The sequence below is a fragment of the Hyla sarda genome, chromosome 10, assembly GCF_029499605.1.
Source record: "Hyla sarda isolate aHylSar1 chromosome 10, aHylSar1.hap1, whole genome shotgun sequence".
NCBI classification, from domain to species: domain Eukaryota; kingdom Metazoa; phylum Chordata; class Amphibia; order Anura; family Hylidae; genus Hyla; species Hyla sarda.
The window spans coordinates 65,816,751-65,838,195 of record NC_079198.1 but is presented as its reverse complement, the minus strand read 5'-3'; the positions used below and the strand labels follow the sequence as shown (position 1 = coordinate 65,838,195).

The 21,445-nt window shown below is 44.8% G+C and overlaps 1 protein-coding gene across 1 annotated transcript in view; it reads left to right on the top strand.

The window, feature by feature from the left end:
- LOC130293606 (brain-specific angiogenesis inhibitor 1-associated protein 2-like) overlaps positions 1-21,445 on the top strand; it is a 177,806-nt gene that overhangs the window by 137,436 nt on the left and 18,925 nt on the right. Inside the window, exon 10 of the mRNA XM_056542478.1 lies at positions 6,552-6,789. Within this exon, the coding sequence (XP_056398453.1) occupies positions 6,552-6,789 (238 nt within the window). The remainder of the gene's footprint in view (positions 1-6,551; positions 6,790-21,445) is intronic.

The following is a 21,445-nucleotide window of genomic DNA, read 5'->3' as shown; positions in this document are numbered from 1 at the left end:
GCGTATAGACTGTCCACATGACTACATAGCTTCAAAAGAGCTGATGTGTACATGACTAAATGACAAATTATCCCTGAACCTTTTCCATAAAATTATATATCAATCTACTCATGGTAGAACATGGTATAAAAAGGCAATACATTGCAAAATGGGTACTGACAATACACTGAACGCCATGACCATTTACTGCTACTCTATTGTTTTTATATTCAGTGCCTCTTTCCGGCAAATTGCCACTTACTTATTGATCCTTTGATGCACTTACTTATAATACCACCTTGGTGCCCATTTGCCATTTATTGCTCTCTTTAGCTTTTTTTTTTACTGCCTTGATTTAAAGGGTGACTCTCATTAAAACAAATTTTTGCTATTGCACTGTCACGATCACACCCTATCGGTCCAGCTAAGACACTAGAGAGAGTGTGATGGTGCAAGGGTTAAAGCCGCCAGACCTCTGGGTATCCACAACAAGTCCCAGCAAGTCACCAAATTAACCCTTAGATAAACGTGTTTACCAGAGCCTCCTTCAGAAAGGTGAGCTCATATATTTAGAGATCAAAGACCAGAGCTGATTAATTAAACATTTAATCTGATAAAAGGTATCACAGTGCTGACTATATAAAAATACAGAAACAAATGACATACAGTTAAAAAAAATGTATAAAAGAGTTTAGCAAGGCAAGTTCAGAAAACAAAAGATGAAGTTCTTACAGCATGATGATATAGCAGTCCATGAGTGACTGAGAGTCCAGCTGTTCTTAGGATGGTCTTGTCAGCTTGTTGCACAGCATTGAACAACCTGAGTATAACATTGTTTTATATTACATGTCTGCCTTTTTGGAAGGGAGACTCCATTCCCCCCTCCCCTCTGATCCCACCAGGGGGTCTTCTCTCTTCCTGGCCCCTTATCTGTTTGATTATATGATGGGACCAGAGTGCATGACTTCAAAAAAGCCTTTGACTTCAAAGGAGATGTAAACAAACAGCCAGACCCCCCAATAAAATGCAATACACAGAAACACAGTCTGAATGACCTCTCGCCCATGGCTTGGATAATACATCACACAGTTATAATTATAATACACATATAGGATTTTAATAATCAGGCCTTGGGCCTGACACCTCCCCCTTAAGATGGGTACAGAGAGATCTTGCCTTTCCAGGCTAATCGATCTGTCTCCATTACTCCTCTATCTCTCTTCTTGACACCACAGGCCCTGCATTCCCAGGCAAAGATGGCACTGAAGGGGCCTAGTACCTGATTAAGCTGCCTCCTCCTTTCATCTGAGAGCTGTGGATTGATCTCCACATCCTGAAGGGATCCCTGGCTCTTAGCTTCCTCCACTAGGTCTAGTAGGGGATCACTACCCAGCCCTTCCTCTGGTGCACTACATACACTGAGTACCACCTTCTCAGGGTCATAGTATGCCATATTAATGTGGTACTGTCTCTGCCTCTTACCTTTCTCATCAAGGGCAACTACATATGTGGTGGGTTCTAGGCGCTGCAGAATGGGGAAGGGACCCTCCCAGGCAGCCTGCAACTTGTTATGCCCGATGGGGTTCAGAACCATTCCCTTTGTCCCACTTCATAGACCCGGTCCCTTGCATTGTGATCATATCAGTACTTCTGCCTGGACTGTGCTGCTATGAGGTTGTCCTGCACCAGCCCAGTCAATGCCTGCCTCTTGTCCCTGAATCTCAGAACATACTCCACCACAGAAGTCTCAGGGGCATGTAGCCCCCCTTCCCATTCTTCCCTAACTAAATCTTGGGGTCCCCGCACTTTGTGACCATATAGTAACTCAAAGGGCGAGAAAACTCTAGGCTCTTGGGGTACCTCCCTGTAAGCAAATAACAGATGGGGTAAATACTTTTCCCAGACTCTGCCCTCCGATTCTACAAATGTTTTTAGTATTTGTTTCAAGGTGCCATTGTTACCGGACACTCTGTCCAACCAATGTATTCAGAGTGTTTTTATTGGGTTTTCCAAGTTTTAAACATAGGGTTGTGATCAGTTATGACAGTAGAATGCCTGCCATACAGGTATGGCTGTAATTTTTGCAAAGCCCAGACCACAGCTAGACATTCCTTCTCTATGACCGCATAGGCCACGCCAGGGGGGTCTCATGGGCCAACCTCAGCAGCTCTTTCCTGTACTGCCTAGGAACCACTAACAACCTGTCTCTCTCCTGGGCCCCTAGCATCCTTTGGAAAGGGACTCCCAGTACAAGATATCATTTTCCCAATATACCCGAGGCCCATCTGTGTCAACACCTGTATGTTCAGCACGTTGTCTCAGCGCTTCAAGGGAAGGGTCACTGCGCAGAGCTTCCCGGAAATGCTCATTTCCCTCCCCCCATCTTGGGGCATCAGGGAGCACATTTCCCCCAGGTGAACTAGCATCTCCACCTTCCTCTCCCTCAGTTCCAGACATAAAAATGTTACAGGCATCATACACAGGGCTATCACTCCTTCCCTCCTCCTCCTTAGGCTCACAGGATTGGGACATATCACTCACTGCTGGTCCCTCATCCTTACATGTCACCAGGGGCACACCAACCCCTCCCCCTAGCCCATCTCCACTAGGTGTTGGCATTGGCAATGCATTGTCACCACATGTTACAATACACCCCATTCCACCTTTGGAAAACATTACTGGTTCAGTCACAGGTAAACAATTATCAATCCCCTGCACCCCCTCCCAGTTACCACAGTTCACAGTGTCTCCCAAAGTCTCGCACAGTACCTCAGAATGAACAGGGCTCTCTCCTAGCCCATCCGGTGTGCAGGTAGTGTCCTCTGGAGCATAATGACAGAGCATCCGACCCAAATCATTCCCCAGCAGAACATTAACAGGGATGTCCTCAGAGACCCCCACCTCCCGCAAACCCTTGCCTGTACCCCAATTCAGGTACACACGGGCCATGGGCACAGCAGGCCGCACACCTCCAATTCCTTTTAAAGCCATGGTTCTTCCAGGGATGATGTCCTCTGTATCCACCACTTCAGGCCGCACCAAGGTAAATGAGGCTCCAGAATCTCGTAACCCCACTGTCACCAGGTACCACCCACAGTTAAACTCTGTAGGTTATCCCCTCTTTTCTCCACCACTCCAGACACCAGAAGAACGTCTGTGTGTCCTCCAGCTACTGGTGGAGAATTCTTTTTGTTGGGGCAAGTGGCACTCAGGTGCCCAATATTGTTGCATCTTTAACATCGGCGGGTGTCCCCCTGACCCAATGTGGCTCCTGTTGCTTTTGAGAATGATGGCAAGAATTTCCCTGCTGACCTGGTGGTGCTTTGAGGTTGTGTGGCTCCCTTCCAGGTACTTGCTCCAACTTGTGCAGATCCACGCTTTGCTGGCGCCCAGTTGTTTGCAAAGTCATCTCCTAGTTCTGCTGCTTCCATGGCTGTCTTGGGCTTGCGGTCCATTCTCTGGCTTCAAATCCATTCTCTGGCTTCAAAGCTCCGTGTTTGGAGAAACTGATCCAGGACCATCAAGTCCTTCAGGGCCTCATAGGTAGTGACTTGTAGGCCCCCAGTCCATTGCCTGAATGCAGTCCTTAGCGACCTGCATGTTCAGTGCAGCTTTCTGTGGTGCTTTGTTGCAAAGTCCTAAATCTTTTCCGATAAGCCTCTGGAGTCAGATTAAAACTTTTTAGCAGGGCAGATTTTATTGCCTCATAGTCCTGGTCACTTTCAGAGGGAAGCGAAGCAAACACATCCAGAGCTTTCCCTCGCAACAGTGGGGTTAGATATCGTCCCCACTGTTCCTTAGGTAGATGGAACTGCCGGCAAACCTTTTCAAATCCCCTCAGGAACACATCCAGATCACCATCTTTCTCCAACATGGGGAAATGTTCCAAGCGGGGTTTGTGGCCTCCTTGATCCTGCACATCACTCCGTGCGGATGAGGTATCCCCTCTCAGCCTCAGAATCTCCAATTTATGCCTCGGCTGGGCCTCTCTCTCTGCTGCCTCTCTCTCGGCAGCTTGTATCTGTGCCTCTCTCTCTGCGGCTCGTGCCTGGGCCTCTCTCTCTGTGGCTCGTGCCTGGGCCTCTCTCTCTGCCGCTCGTGCCTTTCTCTCAGCAGTTTGGTACTGGAGAAGCAGTTGGAGTTTCATATAGGCATCCACATTCCCAAGGTGTTGTAAGGCAGTCCGCATATAAGAGTCCAAGGCCTCATGTGGAGTACTGTCCTGATGGGGAGTAATGTTGTATTCCCCAGGAGATATCAGTCCTTGGATGGCAGTTCCAGCTGCAGGACTTCGCCTCATGTCACTCAGCTCTTCTGCACGGGTATCATACTCCACAAGATCAGCAATACGTTGTTCCTTGTTCTTTCCTGCAGTAGGGATGTCATTTTCTTGGCACATTAGCTCCAGTGCAGGCTTGGACTGCTTGCGATATGCCTCCATATTTCCGAGATGAGACAGAGGAGGTAAAACAGGAGATGGGGAGGACAGAACTGTCTTGCACTCTTTTTGTATGTCTTTTAAACCAGCGCTGAGCTCTGTCTTTGGAATTTACACACAAGAAGATGTATGGAATTTCTTTTTTAGTGCTAAGATTTCCTTACAGGTAAAATCCAGCAAGCACTAAAAATCTCTAAATATATCCCGACGCTGCCACCAGTTGTCACGATCACACCCTATCGGTCCAGCTAAGACGCTAGAGAGAGTGTGATGGTGCAAGGGTTAAAGCCGCCAGACCTCTGGGTATCCACTACAAGTCCCAGCAAGTCACCAAATTAACCCTTAGATAAACGTGTTTACCAGAGCCTCCTTCAGAAAGGTGAGCTCATATATTTAGAGATCAAAGACCAGAGCTGATTAATTAAACATTTAATCTGATAAAAGGTATCACAGTGCGGACTATATAAAAATACAGGAACAAATGTCATACAGTTACAAAAATGTATAAAAGAGTTTAGCAAGGCAACTTCAGAAAACAAAAGATGAAGTTCTTACAGCATGATGATATAGCAGTCCATGAGTGAGTGAGAGTCCAGCTGTTCTTAGGATGGTCTTGTCAGCTTGTTGCACAGCATTGAACAACCTGAGTCTAGCATTGTTTTATATTATATATCTGCTTTTTGGAAGGGAGATTCCATTCCCCCCTCCCCTCTGATCCCACCAGGGGGTCTTCTCTCTTCCTGGCCCCTTATCTGTTTGATTATATGATGGGACCAGAGTCCAAGACTTCAAAAAAGCCTTTGACTTCAAAGGAGATGTAAACAAACAGCCAGACCCCCCAATAAAATGCAATACACAGAAACACAGTCTGAATGACCTCTCACCCATGGCTTGGATAATACATCACACAGTTATAATTATAATGCACATATAGGATTTTAATAATCAGGCCTTGGGCCTGACACACTCCTTATGGTAAATATAAAATATTTCTAATATACTTTGTTTAAAAAATGAAGTTTTACTTGTGCTTAAAAAAGTTCAAGAGCACATTTACCCCATCTTAAACACAGACTTTGGACCGAAGTACAAACACAGAAAGTGCAGCCTTGGAGTGCTGAGAGGGGTGTGTCCAGCCCCAGCCAATCATAGCTCCTCTCACACTTAACTGCCATATGCTGTTGGCTGGACACCCCCCCCCCCTCAGCACTCCAGGCTGCACTTCCTGTGTTTGGACTTCGGTCCTAAGTCTGTGTATGAAATGGTGGAAAATGTGCTCTTGAGCTTTTTTAAGCACAAATAAACCATAGAAAACGTCATTTTTTTAAACAAAGTATATTAGAAATATTTTTTATTTACCATAAGGAGTGCAATAGCAAAAATTAGTTTTAATGAGAGTTCCCATTTAATGAATGAAAGCTCAAAAGGACTGACCTGGTAGCCTCTAGGCTTTGAACTTGTGTAGCAGCAATGTACACTTGTGCACAGTTCTCTACCCTGCTGCTACACATTGAGGATTTGCAGAGATTTATGTTTGGTTCCACTTTCCCATTTTGCATCCTGAGTCCTAAATACTGACACAGACCCATGTAATGATGCCATTGTGGTGGCACCTATATTAAAGAGACAAGACACAAGACTGGGAGTTCCACAGCTAATCGTAAGCAGCAATGGCAGAGAGGGTAGTGCATACAGTAAGTTGCATACATGCTGTTATTGACCCCCTCAAGCTATGTGGCTGCATGGGTTGCACACAGCTTAGGCACCTAGGGCTTTAGAACCTGGACAACTGCAGCAGAACTGTCACCTCTCCTATTCTACTCTGAGTTCTCTCAATTCCATGGAAATCATTTTTTTGGTTCTTTTAGTCACACAGTAAAGCAAAACATGTTTAATAATTGCCATAGATTTACAGAATTTACTGATGGGCGGCAACGCTTAAGAATTGAAATAGGCTTGTGGTTTAACATCTTCATTTCTGTAATATAAGGAATAAATGACCAACCACAGAGCTCATTTAACTTTCAGTAATAATTTTGAATTGTTTGACACTAGATGTCATGATATGGTGGATACACAATTTATTACCTTGCCTTTGACTTTGTTCATGATATGATTTGTGATGCATTTACAGCGGATGTCTGTACAAGAGGTTCTTCCCATACCCAATGGAGAGAGTCATCGAACAAAAGGACCACGTGACTCGGGAAACTCTATTTATTTAGATCCGATAACAGCAAATCAAATGGTTCCACCACATCCAGCAACACCAACTTCAGTTACACCTCCAACCCCTAAAGCCAATGAACTGTATTCATGTACTTTACCGATACCACGCAAGCCAGCCTCTGAGAACAGATTGGCAACATTAGGTGAGAATTATATTATTTATTATCCTATGGATTGACCATTACTGGAAGTTTAAAGAATTAATCGGCCATGAAACCTCTATTTTTATTTTCTCCAGTTCATTTACGAATTATGAAAACGTGGTGAGTGGCAACATATACAGTACAATATATCATTATCAGAGGTGAGCAAAACTACAGTAACATTGGCCACAACCAAATCTAATGGCTCAGCCATTAGATAGTTTAGTCTGGTCAGACTGATTCAACTTTCAAAGTTCTCCAGTTACTCAGAAAATAAACAGTCCTAGGAGACCTCAGACTGTCAGCATGGACATCCTGGCATCCACAGCACTTTAAAAGTGAAATTAATTTGGCCAGAGTAAACTAATCGATGGCCGATTCAATGGACTGGGTTTCGGTCAAGGTTACTGTAGTTTCACTCACTTCTGGCCATTACTACAAGCAGTGTGCTGTTATATCCTGTAAAGTAATATTGTATGCATTTACAATGTATCCACTGCAATATTCAAAGATGGTGAAGCACCTGTGAAATTTATAGGAATTAGTTTTTGCAGCTACATTAGCATAAGAAAGTTTGGACTCCCAGTCTAAAATTTTAGGTAGCTGCTGGTAAAGAGATGGTTGAGCATTAGTGAAGGACGATATTTGTACATGGTCATACTACAGTTGTTAATACATGTAGAAAAACATGAAGATCATAATAATGCAGTGCCTTGCATAAGTATTTACCCTCTTGGGCAAGTCTATTACATGGATGTCAAAATTATTTACAAAATAAATCTGAAAAAATGTTGAGTTCGTTTGTATTCACCCCCATTACTGTGAAAAGATCTGGTGTGACCTATTGCTTACAAAAGCCACATTCGCAAGTTTCATAATTAGTAAATAGGGTCCACCTGTCTGTAATTTATTCTCAGTACAAATCCACCTGTTCTGTGAAGGCCTCAGAGTTTGTAAGAGAGCATTACTGAACAAACAGCAGAATACCAAGGAGCTCATCTTACAGGTCAGGGATCAAGTTGTGGAGAAGCACAAAGCAGGGTAAGGTTATAAAGAATATCCCAATCTTTGAACATCTCCCAGAGCAACATAAAATCCATCATTAGAAAATGGACCTAAACTGAGAAGCCAGGTAAGGAGAAAATGAATCCGAGAATTAACCAAGAGGTCCATGGTTATTCTAGAGGAGCTACACAGATCAACAGCTTACCGTAGGTGGGAGAATCTGTCCACAGGATTAGTTGTGAATTTTACAAATCTGACCTATATGAAAGCGTGGCAAGAAGAATTGTTGACAGTGAGCCACAAGCAATCCCGTTTGGAGTTTGCCGCAAGCCATGTGGGAGATACATAAAACATGTGGAAGAATGTGCTCTGGTCATAAAAGACCAAAATCATTGCATTGTCATTGCAAAACACTATGGCCCAGATTTATCAAAATGTGTGAGAGAAAAAATTTAGTAATTTTCCACAGTAACCAATCACAGCTCGGCTAATGAGATTTGGTAAAGTGAAAGCTGAGCTGTCATTGGTTGTTGTGGAAAAATCACTCTATTTTTTCTCTCACACGGTTTAATCAATCTGGGCCAATGTGTGGCGAAAACCCAGCACTGTCCATCACCCTCAGCATACCATCCACACAGTGAAACCTGGTGGTAGTAGCATCATGCTGTGGGGATGCTTCTCTTCAGCAGGGACACATAATGGTCATAATTGAAGGAAAGAAGGATAGAACAAAATATAGGGCAATAATTGAAGAAAATCTGATGCAGTCTAGGATGGAAGTTCATCTTTTAGCAAGATAATGACCCTGAATATACAGCCAGAGTTACAAAGGAATTATTTAGATTAAAGCATGTTAATCTCTAGATGAGCAACATAGTAGAACCATGCCTCAAAAACTTGCAACTGTAATAAGGTTGTTCTACCAAGTATTGACTCCAACAGTATTGAAGCCTACAGATGTCCACTTTATGGTTGTCTTTAGATATGAGCAAATGTTTGAAAATTCGATTCGGCCGATTTGCTGAATTTTCCGAAAAAATTTGGTTCGATCCAAATTTATTCGAGGCAAATCTATATTAAAAACGGCTATTTCAGGACTACAGAGAGCCTCAATGGGGTGTAGAACACTTTGCTTTGTTCTAACACGCATATGAAGTGTGCTGGGGTAGTGAAATAATACTGTTATTGAGTATGACATGCAGATTACAGGCATCGCTTTTAGAATCACTGCTGCAGAGCGACACAATGACTGAGCCTGGAGGTGGTATCAGTATGAGGAAACCATATAGTGGCTGAATGACACAGCGTGGAGGTGTTGGCAGCATGAGGAGACCATATAGTGGCTGAATGACACATCTTAAATGTGGCTAAAGCCTGAAGAGACCATATAGTGGCTGAATGACATAGTGTGGAGGTGTTGGCAGCATGAGGAGACCATATAGTGGCTAAATGACACAGCGTGGAGGTGTTGGCAGCGTGAGGAGACCATATAGTGGCTGAATGACACAATGTGGAGGATTTGGCAGTATGAGGAGATCATATAGTGGCTGAATGACACAGCTTGGATGTGGCTGAAGCATAAGGAGACCATATAGTGGCTGAATGGCACAGCGTGGAGGTGTTGGCAGCATGAGGAGACCATATAGTGGCTGAATGACACAGGATGGTGGTGTTGGCAGCATGAGGAGACCATATAGTAGCTAAATGACACAGCCTGGAGCTGGCAGCAGCGTGAGGAGACATAAGGGCTTCACAATCCCTAAGATTAAAAAATGAATTTAGAAATTTAAATTGAAGATTTATGTCAGCTAGTGCTACCATAAAAAAATTTTTAGGCCCAGGCCCAGATCCAGCAGCATCAGTAAACCATATATTGGCTGAATGGCACAGCCTGGAGGTGGCTGAAGCATGAGGAGACCATATAGCGGCTGAATGACACAGCCTGAAGCATGAGGAGACCATTGAAATTTAATAAAATTTAAATCGAAATTTAAGATTTTTTAATTGAAATTGAGGATTTTGAAATTTTAATTTTAACTCCCAAGTTTTAGTGTCACGGGGCCCAGTGTGTGGGTACAAAGGACCATATCTAATAAGGAGTCATGGCAGCACAATGACAAAGCCTGGAGGTGGCATCAGTATGAGGAGACCATATAGTGGCTGAATGACTTCCTGGAGTTTGTAGCAGCATGGAGAGACCATATAGTGTCTGAATGGCACAGTCTGGAGTTGGCTGAAGCATGAGAAGACCATATAGTGTCTGAATGGCACAGCCTGGAGTTGGTAGCAGCAAGAGTAGACACTAGGGCTTCATAATCCTTAAGATTAAAAGATGAATTTTGAAATTGACATTGAAGATTTAGGGTAGCTAGTGCTACCATAAAAACATTTTTAGACCCAGGCCCAACAGCATCAGTATACCATATATTGGCTGAATGACACAGCCTGGAGGTGTCTGAAGCATGAGGAGACCATATAGTATCTGAAGGGCACAGCCTGGAGTTGGCAGAAGCATGAGGAGACCATTGAAATTGAAGATGTTTAAATAGAAATGTAAGATTTTGAAATTGAAATTGAGCATTTTGAAATTGAAATTTTAGCTCCCAAGTTTTAGTGTCTTGTGCCGTGGTGTGTGGGTACAAAGTACCAAAACTAACACGGAGTCACATGGCAGCACAATGATAGAGCCTGGAGGTGGCATCAGTATGAGGAGACCATATAGTTGCTGAATTACACAGCCTGAAGCTGGCAGCAGCATGAGTAGACACTAGGGCTTCACAAACCCTTAGATGAAAAGATTAATTTTGAAATTTAATTTGAAGATTTATGGTAGCTAGTGCTACCATAAAAATTCTTTAGGCCCCGGCCCAGCAGCATCAGTAAACCATAGAGTGTCTGAATGGCACAGCCTGGAGGCAGCTGAAGCAATAGGAGATCATATAGTGTCTGAATGACAAAGCCTGGAGGTGGCTGAAGCATGAGAAGAGACCATATAGTGACTGAATGAGGCAGCCTGGATGTGGCAGCAGCAGCGTCCTGAAAGTGACCCGGTGACAGAGTGGTATGGTGGGTGGCAATACCAGTACCCGGTAACGAAGGTGGGTGAAAAAGGTTCTGATGGGGAGGAATGTATGTAACTGGGGAGCAGCGCCTTAAATCTGTTTGGCACTATCCATATTTGTGAAGTGTTGGTGTGGCACCATGGTCAATCTACTCTCATGCATCAGGCATTGGTGGTTCGAAATCCTGGCTGATCCATGCCTGATTCATCTTCACAAAGGTCAGTCTCTCCACATTTTTCATGGACAGACGAGTTCTCCTTGGGGTTACTGTGGCCCCCGCCGCACTAAACACCTGCTCTGATGGCTTCACTATGTGGATGAAGAAAGCTACTCATCAGCGACTGTAGACTCAAGCTGCTGCTGATGGAGCTGGTACTGCTCCTGCCACCCCACCCATCCCCAGCAGCCATGGCAGTGGAAGGTGAGCGCAGGGGGCCCCCGATTCAGACCTGCGAGAGAATGGACGATGGCGCCGATAGGCATTGGCCAACTGACTACAAAGGACGCCTCTGTAGTAGGTCAGTTTGTCCTCCCTCTCAGTGAGTGTAAAAAAGGCCCCTATTTTGTGGCGGTAGCGAGGGTCCAATAAGGTGGAGCTCCAGAAGTCATCCCGCTGCCGAATGGTGACAATTTGGCTGTCACTACGCAAGCAAGTGAGCATGCATCGTGCCATTTGGGCAAGTGACTCGGAGGGTCTCCCTGCCTCCATCTCCACTGTATACTGCCACGATGTGTCTGGGTCCTCTGTCTTGCCTTCTTCATAACCCTCTAGCTCCTCTGGCTGCTCCTGCTCCTCCTCTCCTGTCAGATTACTAGAAAAACTGCACATCTCGCGAAACCTAAACTGTGCACCACTGTGCCCCTCTCATTCCTCCTCTTCCTCTAGTTCAGCCCCCACAGGGCTCATATGGCCGTGAGATGTAGGTGCCACGTCTCCAGTGCCCTGACCAGCATCTTCTCCAACACGTGTTGCAAGAAATGAAGCAGTGGAGGACATCATACATCCCGTAATCCTGGCGACTTACTAATAATGTGGCTTCCTCAAAGAGCCTGAGCAAACAGCAGGTGTAACATATGAGCTACCACTGGTTCACAATGAAATTACACAGGGGAGTACGCATATCTGCTTGGATCATCAAGAGATCGGTAATGGCTTTTCTCTGTTCATACAATCGGTCCAACATATGGAGGGTGGAATTCCGTGTGGCAATGTCACAAATCAGACTATGTTGGGGGATACCGTTCTGACGCTGCAGCTCAAGGAGGGTGTGCTTTGCGGTGTACGAGTGGCTGAAGTGCATGCAAAGTTTCTTTCCCACTGTTAGGATGTCTTGCAAAAGGGGGGAACACTTCAGGAACTGCTTCACAACCAGATTGAACATATGTGCCATACAGGGCGCATGGCTCAGCCTTCCCAGTCGCAGCGCATGCAAGATTTTCTTCCCGTTGTCAGTCACCATGGTTCCCATTTCCAGTTTTCCAGTAAGCCGTGCTCCGATTTATTCACAAATGACTTTTAGCAGTTCCTTCCCTGTGTGACTCTGTTTGCCAAGGCAAACCATGTGAAGAACAGCATGACTCTGCCGTGCACTGCATACCTGATATACTGAAGGGCCACTGAGACTTGTCTGGGCAGTGGAGGATGAGGACAAGGTGGAGTATCAGGAGGCGGAGTCGCACACTGTCACAGGACCAATGGCCTGAGAGCGTGGAGGAGGAAGCAGCGTGACCTGTCCAAGTTGGTGTTGTGGCTGTGTAGGAACCACATTCACCCAGTGAGCCGTAAAGGACATGTATTGTCCCTGACCATAGTTACAGCTCCAGACGTCGGCGCTGCCGTGCACTTTGGTACACACCGACAGGCTCAAGGACTGGCCCACCTTCTCTTTCACAAAATTGTGCAGGGCTGGTACTGCCTTCTTTGCAAAGAAATTACAGCTTGGCACTCTCCAACTTGGCTCGGCGCAAGCCATCAGTTCTCTGAAAGATGCAGAGTCCACCACTTGAAAAGGGAAGGACTACAGCACCAGCAACTTGGACAGGAGAACATTCAGCTTCTGGGCCATTGGATGAGTGGGCACATACTGTTGTCTCTTGGACATGGCTTCACCGATGGATTGTTGGGAGAATGGCTGACTAAAAGTAGGAGGAGCAGGAGCATCTGGAGTGACAGAAGGAGGGTATGACACACAGCTCTCTTTGACTGAGGTGGTCGAGCCTTGGCTGGCTAAAAGAGGGATCGGCGTGCCACTGGTTGATGCAGCTGGCTGGACCACTACATCGGAGCCACGGTTCTCCAAGGCCGCTTTAAGGTGGCAAAGCATATATTGACGCAGGGCCGTGGTTGCAATATTGGGACCCTGGCCTTACCTCACCTTCTGCCGACATATCTTGCATGTGGCTATGTGAACCTCCTCTGGATGCTTGATGAAAAACTGCCACACAGCTGAGTAGCTGATTTTCCCACCCACAGTCTGCACTAATTGACTGCTACTGCTGCCGTCTCCAGGAACCCCTGTTCCACTACCTCCTGGGAAGGTAGGCTGCTGCGAAGCAGGTGGTCTCCCCCAGGCACGTTTGGCTCCAGAATGTCCACTTCTGTCACCACACTGACTGCCAACCGTGCTACCACCTTGCTGGCTCAGCTACTGCCTCACGGGCAACCTGCAACTCTCTTCTCCTGATGATGATGAAGCCTCTTCGGCTCCCAATTGCAATCGGTTTCATCATCATCAACAAGTGTCTGCACGTCACTGATGTCCTCCTCAGGTTCCTCAACATTGTCTGCTTCAGGACCCTGAACCCTGGCAACACCACCTCCCATGTCACTATCCTCATCACTACTTACCCGCCTAGTGGGAGAAGCAGCAGATGTCTCCTCCACTTCTTGGCTGGGCAGTAGTTGCTTACTGTCCTCTAGTAGGTCGTCCTCACTGAATAGTGGAGCTGAACCCACATACTTCTTTAGGGAAGGAAACAGCATAGGACAGAGGCAATGGGAGGAGAGGGACTGCTCCTGGGCCATGTCAAATGAGGGTTGTGTCTGAGGAACCCACCGACTGTTGACTGGGGATGTCAGATGTCACTTGTGAGGAAGTGGATGACCGTGTTAACCAATCGACGACGGCAGATGGGTTGCTGGTCGAGACACGACTGCTGGCTGATAACGGGAGCTCAGGCCTCTCTCTGCGACTCCTGCTGCCACTCGCCCCAAGTCTGCTGCCTCTGCCTGAAGGATTTAGGCCTCTGCCACTCCTCTGTGCACGTCCCAGCACTTCTCTGCCTGACATACTTAAACGCTTAAAACAGTATTTGTCTAGGACAGAAGCAGGTGTGTACTTTTGAATGTCCTTTTACAGTATCTAGGCCCTTGACAGATTAACAGGTACAAAATAGTACACTACTTACAGTCATGGCCATAAATGTTGGCACCCCTGAAATTTTTCAAGAAAATTAAGTATTTCTCACAGAAAAGGATTGCAGTAACACATGTTTTGCTATACACATGTGTAGTCCCTTTGTGTGTATTGGAACTAAACCAAAAAAGGGAGGAAAAAAAAGCTAATTGGACATAATGTCACACCAAACTCCAAAAATGGGCTGGACAAAATTATTGGCACCCTTAACTTAAAGGGGTACTCCGGTGGAAAACTTATATATTTTTTTTAAAATCAACTGGTGCCAGAAAGTTAAACAGATTTGTAAAATACTTCTATTAAAAAATCTTAAACCTTCCAGTATCTATTAGCTGCTGAATACTACAGAGCAAATTATTTTCTTTTTGGAACACAGATCTCTCTGCTGATTCACGAGCACAGTGCTCTCTGCTGACATCTCTGTCCATTTTAAGAACTGTTCAGAGTAGGAGAAAATCCCCATGCTGCTCTGGACAGTTCCTAAAATGGACAGAGATGTCAGCAGAGAGCACTGTGCTCGTGATGTCGGCACTGTGTTCCAAAAAGAAAAGAATTTCCTCTGTAGTATTCAGCAGCTAATAAGTACTGGAAGGATTAAGATTTTTTTTATAGAAGTAATTTACAAATCTGTTTAACTTTCTGGCACCAGTAATTAAAAAAAAAAATAAAAGGTTTTCACTGGAGTACCCCTTCAATATTTGGTTGCACGCCCTTTGGAAAAAATTACTGAAATCAGTGCCTTCCTATAACCATCAATAAGCTTCTTAGACCTCTTAGCCTGAATGTCGGACGACTCTTCCTTTGCAAACTGCTTCAGGTCTCTCTTATTGAAAGTTGCTTTTCCCAACAAGTTGCTGGCCACTTCAGAACTCTCCAGCGCTTTGTTGCCATCCATTTCTGGGTGCTTTTTGATGTATGTTTGGGGTCATTGTCCAGCTGGAAGAACCAAGATCTCGGATGCAAACCCAGCTTTCTGAAACTGGGCTGTACAGTGCGCCCGAAATCCATTGGTAATCCTCAGATTTCATGATGCCTTGCACATATTCAAGGCATCCAGTGCCAGAGGCAGCAAAACAACCCCAAAACATCATTGAACCGCCACCATATTTCACTGTAGGTACTGTGTTCTTTTCTTTGTAGGCCTCATTCCGTTTTCAGTAAACAGTAGAATGATGTGCCTTACCAAAAAGCTCTATCTTGGTCTCATCTGTCCACAAAACGTTTTCCCAGAAGGATTTTGGCTTACTCAAGTTCATTTTGGCAAAATGTAGTCTTGCTTTTTTATGTCTCTGTGTCAGCAGTGGGGTCCTCCTGGGTCTCCTGCCATAGCGTTTCATTTCATTTAAATGTTGACGGATAGTTTGCGCTGACACTGATGCTCCCTGAGCCTGCAGGACAGCTTGAATATCTTTGGAACTTGTTTGGAGCTGCTTATCCCCCATCTGGACTATCCTGCGTTGACACCGTTCATCAATTTTTCTCTTCCGTCCACGCCCAGGGAGATAAGCTACAGTGCCATGGGTTGCAAACTTTGTGATAATGTTGCGCACTGTGGACAAAGGCAAATCTAGATCTCTGGAGATAGACTTGTAACCTTGAGATTGAAGATATTTTTCCACAATTTTTGTTCTCAAGTCCTCAGACAGTTCTCTTCTCCTTTTTTCCACTTAAAAAAGTATCTGAGTAAAAACACAAGCCGTTAAGTACTTTTGCCTGCACTCTCACAGTATCTAGGCCCTTGACAGATTAACAGGTACAAAAAAGTACACTACTTAAATGTACATATGTGGTATGCAGTTATGCACTTATGAGGGCAGAAACAATCCGATAAAGTACGCTTAAAGGGGTACTCCAGTGGAAAACCTTTCTGTTTTTTAAATCAACTGGTGCCAGAAAGTTAAACAGATTTGTAAATTACTTCTATTAAAAAATCTTAATCCATCCAGTACTTATTAGCTGCTGAATACTATAGAGGAAATTCTTATCTTTTTGGAACACAGAGTTATGAAATGAGCTTTTCTGTGTAACACATACACAAAAACAGTGATGTCCATCCTATCTCTCTGCAGTGTAATGAATGATATGACGAGCCGCAAAATGGCTTCCGAATATATAGGGCTGTGACATCACAGGGGTGACTGGCTGCTGATAGGCTGTATCCTGCATGTGATTCAGGGTCATCCCGCCTACTTCCCTTCCCGCCTTCCCAACGTTCCTTGCCCCATGTACTGACATGTGGATCTGCCATTTTAGATGCCCTTTAGCCTGAACCCCAAATGGAGTTTAATGAAGCGACTCGCGCGATAGAATCGTGGCGATATTCGCAATCGTTGCAAATCGAATATTTCATGAAATTCGTAATGAATTCGGGTTTGTCAGCTTCGATTCGCTCATCTCTAGTTGTCTTTATTGGTTGTGTCACGTTGTTTAAAGGTATTTAGCTTTTTCTATGTCTATTGTGTTGATCAAAGAATTAAAAGTTTATTTGAATCCAGTTAGAAGCAAAATGGGCAAAAAAGTACACAATGATACAGAAATAAATTTGTAATGCTTATTAGACTTTTATGCTGCATATGGTTCGATCACATGGAACTGTATGCATTACACGAAATAAATAAATAAATAAATAAATAAATAAAAAAACATGGTGTGCTACACATTTTTTTGGCATGGTCCCCTTGCATTAGAAAGCTAAGTTGACTGTTCTTGTCTATACAAGGAAATAAAGATATGTCAGTGCATACTGAGTGAACAAGGCACAAAGGTATAAAGAGTGCAGAGGTGGCAGTTGCACCTGGGCCAAGGCACCTGAGGGGGCTCATGAGCCCTTCTGCCACATAAGGCAGTGCTAGTAGTATACACCAATAAGCTATAACATTAAAGCCACCTGCCTAATGTTCCCAAAATAACTGTGCTGTGGTTTTAGACACCAAAATGCTAGCAGCAGATCCAGGATGTCATATAAGTTATGAGGTTTGACTTGTTTTTCCAGCACATTCTACAGATGCATTATTTAAGTGAGATCTGTAAATTTTGGAGGCCTAGTCAGCATCTTGAACTCGATGTCATGTTCCTACAGTCATTTCTTTGCAGTGTGGTAGGTTACATTATCCTGACACTTCCATTAGGGAGTTATGGTATGGGGTGCGAGATGCAGGACAGATGGAATTAAGCCCTTGTATTCGTGATGCCAAGGCGTGGTTTATCCTCAATACCACCCGAAAGTATATTGCTGGATCCTGGACTAGGCACGGGGGCAATAATAACTCCGACGCCAAGTTACGGACAACGGTAGCTTTACTTAGGGTAGACAGGTGGAAAAAGTCCATACAGTTCAGCCAGGGCCCACAGAGGTGACCAGTGAATCAGAGACCTTAACCTGTTAAGGACCCAGGGTGTACCTGTACGTCCTGAGTCCGCTCCCGTTCTATGAACGTCGCGTCTAAAGTAAAACTAAATCACTGCCGGTTAGCTCAGGGAGCTATTCGGGATCGCCGTAGCGAAATCGCGGCATCCCAAACAGCTTACAAGACAGCTGGAGTATCCCTACCTGCCTCCATGCTGTCCGATCGCGGAATGACTGCTCAGTGCCTGAGATCCAGGCATGAGCAGTCAAGCGGCAGAATCATCGATCAGTGGTTTCTTATGAGAAACCAGTGATCAATGTAAAAGATCAGTGTGTGCAGTGTTATAGGTCCCTATGGGAGCTATAACACTGCAAAAAAAAAGTGAAGAAAAAGTGAATAAAGATCACTTAACCCCTCCCCTATTAAAAATTTGAATCACCCCATTTTCCCATAAAAAAAAACAACTGTGTAAATAAAAATAAACATATATGGTATCGCCGCATGCGGAAATGTCCGAATTATAAAAATATATTGTTATGAAACCGCACGGTCAATGGCGTACGAGCAAAAAAATTCCAAAGTCAAAAATTTTTGTTCACTTTTTATAGCATGAAAAAATGAATAAACTTCAGATCACGGCGCAAAAAAAAGAGCCCTCATACCGTCCCATACGCAGAAAAATAAAAAAAGTTATAGGGGTCAGAAAATGACAATTTTAAACGTATACATTTTCCTGCATGTAGTTATGATTTTTTCCAGAAGTACGATAAAATCAAACCTATATAAGTAGGGTATCATTTTAATCGTATGGACCTACAGAATAAAGAGGTGTCATTTTTTTACGAAAAATGTACTGTGTAGAAACGGAAGCCCCTAAAATTTACAAAATGGGGTTTTTTTTTTCAATTTTGTCTCACAATTAATTTTTTTTCCGTTTCGCCGTATATTTTTGGGTAAAATGACTGACATCATTACAAAGTAGAATTGGTGGCGCAAAAAAATAAGCCATCATATGGATTTTTAGGTGCAAAATTGAAAGAGTTAGGATTTTTTAAAGGTAAGGAGGAAAAAACGAAGATGCCAAAACGGAAAAACCCCGGGTCCTTAAGGGGTTAAGGGCTTGCTGGGACTTGTAGTAGATTTGGTATATTTAATGCAGGCCACGTTGATTTGACAAATGGTGACTGTGACTGACTTGACTGATGACTGACAATATTGAGACTGTGGTTACTTGTAGCTGCTTGTGGCTGCAGACTGGACTTGAGGCCTCCTATGACTCTGGACACTCTCTAGGACTCGACTTGACCTCAGCAAAGACTTGTAAGGAAAGAGAGAGCTAGCTCCACCCAGGGCTTATATGGGGGAGACTAGCAGGGAGCCCATAGGTCACCCCTGGGATCACCTGGTCACTGGTACCTCCTGGGTAACAATCACATGACAAGTGACATGGTAAACAGCCTTAAAGTGACAATGCTTTCTGAACACATTACATGGTATAACACATTAGAAACATATTTACATGGGGGGACAGATGCAAGGGGGCCCAGGGGACACTGTAGGGAGGCTGCATGACAGGGTAGCAGGAGTACAGGCAGGGGCCAAGTCCTGCAGGAACGTGTGGTTACTTAGTTCCTGCACTTTTTTCAGAGCAGGAACACCATTCCCATCAGTAGGACCAGCCCTTGAGTGGAAATCATGGGTGAGTTCCCTCACTTCTTTTTCCAGGTTTTGACCCCTGAGTATAGGGCAACACCTCCCATACTTGGCCACCACAGAATATGGCTGCCATGAAGGGTCTGACTTGGTTTGCAACAATGGTAGACAGTTAGTAGATGTCATGGTAACATTCACATGAATGCCAGGATCTGAGTAAGGGTGGTTTCACACCAGGTTTTATACTTACGGTTCCCGTATATGGCTGGGAGGAGGGGGTGGGGCTTAATTGCGGCGCCCGCACTCAGCCGTATAGGGGAACTGTATTTAATGTATGTCTATGAGCCGACCGGAGTGAACCGCAGCCTCCGGTCGGCTGCGTTTTCGGCCGTATGCGGTTTCCCGACCGCAGGCAAAAACGTGGTCGACTGCGTTTTTGCCTATGGTCGGGAAACCGCATACAGCCGAAAACGCAGCCGACCGGAGGCTGCGGTTCACTCTGGTCGGCTCATAGACATGCATTAAATACGGTTCCTCTATACGGCTGAGTGCGGGCGCCGCAATTAAGCCCCGCCCCCTCCTTCCAGCCGTGTACGGGAACCATAAGTACAAAACGTGGTGTGAAACCACCCCAAGACACTGCCTCCACCAGCTTGCCTGTTCATTGTGCATCCTGGTGCTATCACTGCCTCGTAAGCAACACACAAGCACACACCAGTTTTCCCTTCTATGACCACTTTTGGAAGGTACTAACACCACAAGTCCTGCTGTTTTGGCAATGCCCTTACCAGTCATCTAACCATAACAATTTATCTCTTGTCAGAGTTAATAAGATCCTTACTCTTGCCTTTATTTCCTGCTTTCAACATATTTCACAGATTGACAGTTCCATTGTCCCCACATAATGTGTTATTCCCTTTACCTTTTTTAATGCTTTAGGGTAGGGTTGCACATGTTGTATTTTTCTGCATATTTGCTCCTGCATATTTTCTTACCCAATGGGTAGGAAAATATGCAGCAGAAAATACTCAGCAAAATATCCAACAAAATACGGCACATGTCAACCTTCCCATGTTATGTCTTACCATGGTACATGGCACATAATATGTGGGGGCACAGTAAGCCCAGATCTACATATGGATGTCAATTCGACATAGTGGTAATAAAAAGCTAAAAATTATGCACATAGCATTTTTTCATCCGCACAACCACACTGGTAGGCTATACCAGCTATACCAGATGGTACATAGGCCAAACTATGAGGCACAGGATGGAACACCGGATGCAACAGATCCAGCTTATCTAAACTTTATATCCTGAAACTTCAAGTTATGCCTCTGTTTTAAACATATGTGAAATGGTCACTCTTATGGCATATCTTTGCCCTGTTATAACCTATGGATACATATGCTGTATTTAAAGTGTATCTGTAGTTAGCAAAAAAACTTTTTATATAACGTAAAAAGTAGATAATACCATTATATGTATATTTTTTTATATATATTGGTTAAAAATGTGTATATTTTGGGTGAAAAAATGCAGGGCTCTGTACACTAAGAACAAGCAGGACTCTGTGCACTGAGAACAAGCAGAGCTCTGTACAGGTTCCTGGCTTGTCAATCATCCTGCTTTGTGAGCTGGGGGCGTGTCACAGAGCCTCGATGCACAGAGCCCTGCTTTTCCTCAGTGTACAGAGCCCTGCTTGTTCTCAGTGTACAGAGTCCTGCTTTTCCTCAGTGTACAGAGCCCTGGTTGTCCTCACTGCACAGAGCCCTGCTTGTCCTCAGTGCAGAGAGCGTACATAGTCCTGCTTGTCCTCAGTGTACAGAGCCCTGCTTGTCCTCAGTGTACAGAGCCCTGCTTGTCCTCACTGCACAGAGCCCTGCTTGTCCTCAGTATAAAGAGCCCTGCTTGTCCTCAGTGCACAGAGGCCTGCTTATCCTCACTGCACAGAGCCCTGCTTGTCCTCAGTGCACAGAGCGTACAGAGTCCTGCTTGTCCTCAGTGCACAGAGCATTGCTTGTCCTCAGTGTACAGAGCCCTGCTTGTCCTCAGTGTACAGAGCCCTGCTTGTCATCAGTGTACAGAGCCCTGCTTGTCCTCAGTGCACAGAGCTCTGCTTGACCTCAGTGTAGAGAGCCCTGCTTGTCCTCAGTGTACAGAGCCCTGCTTG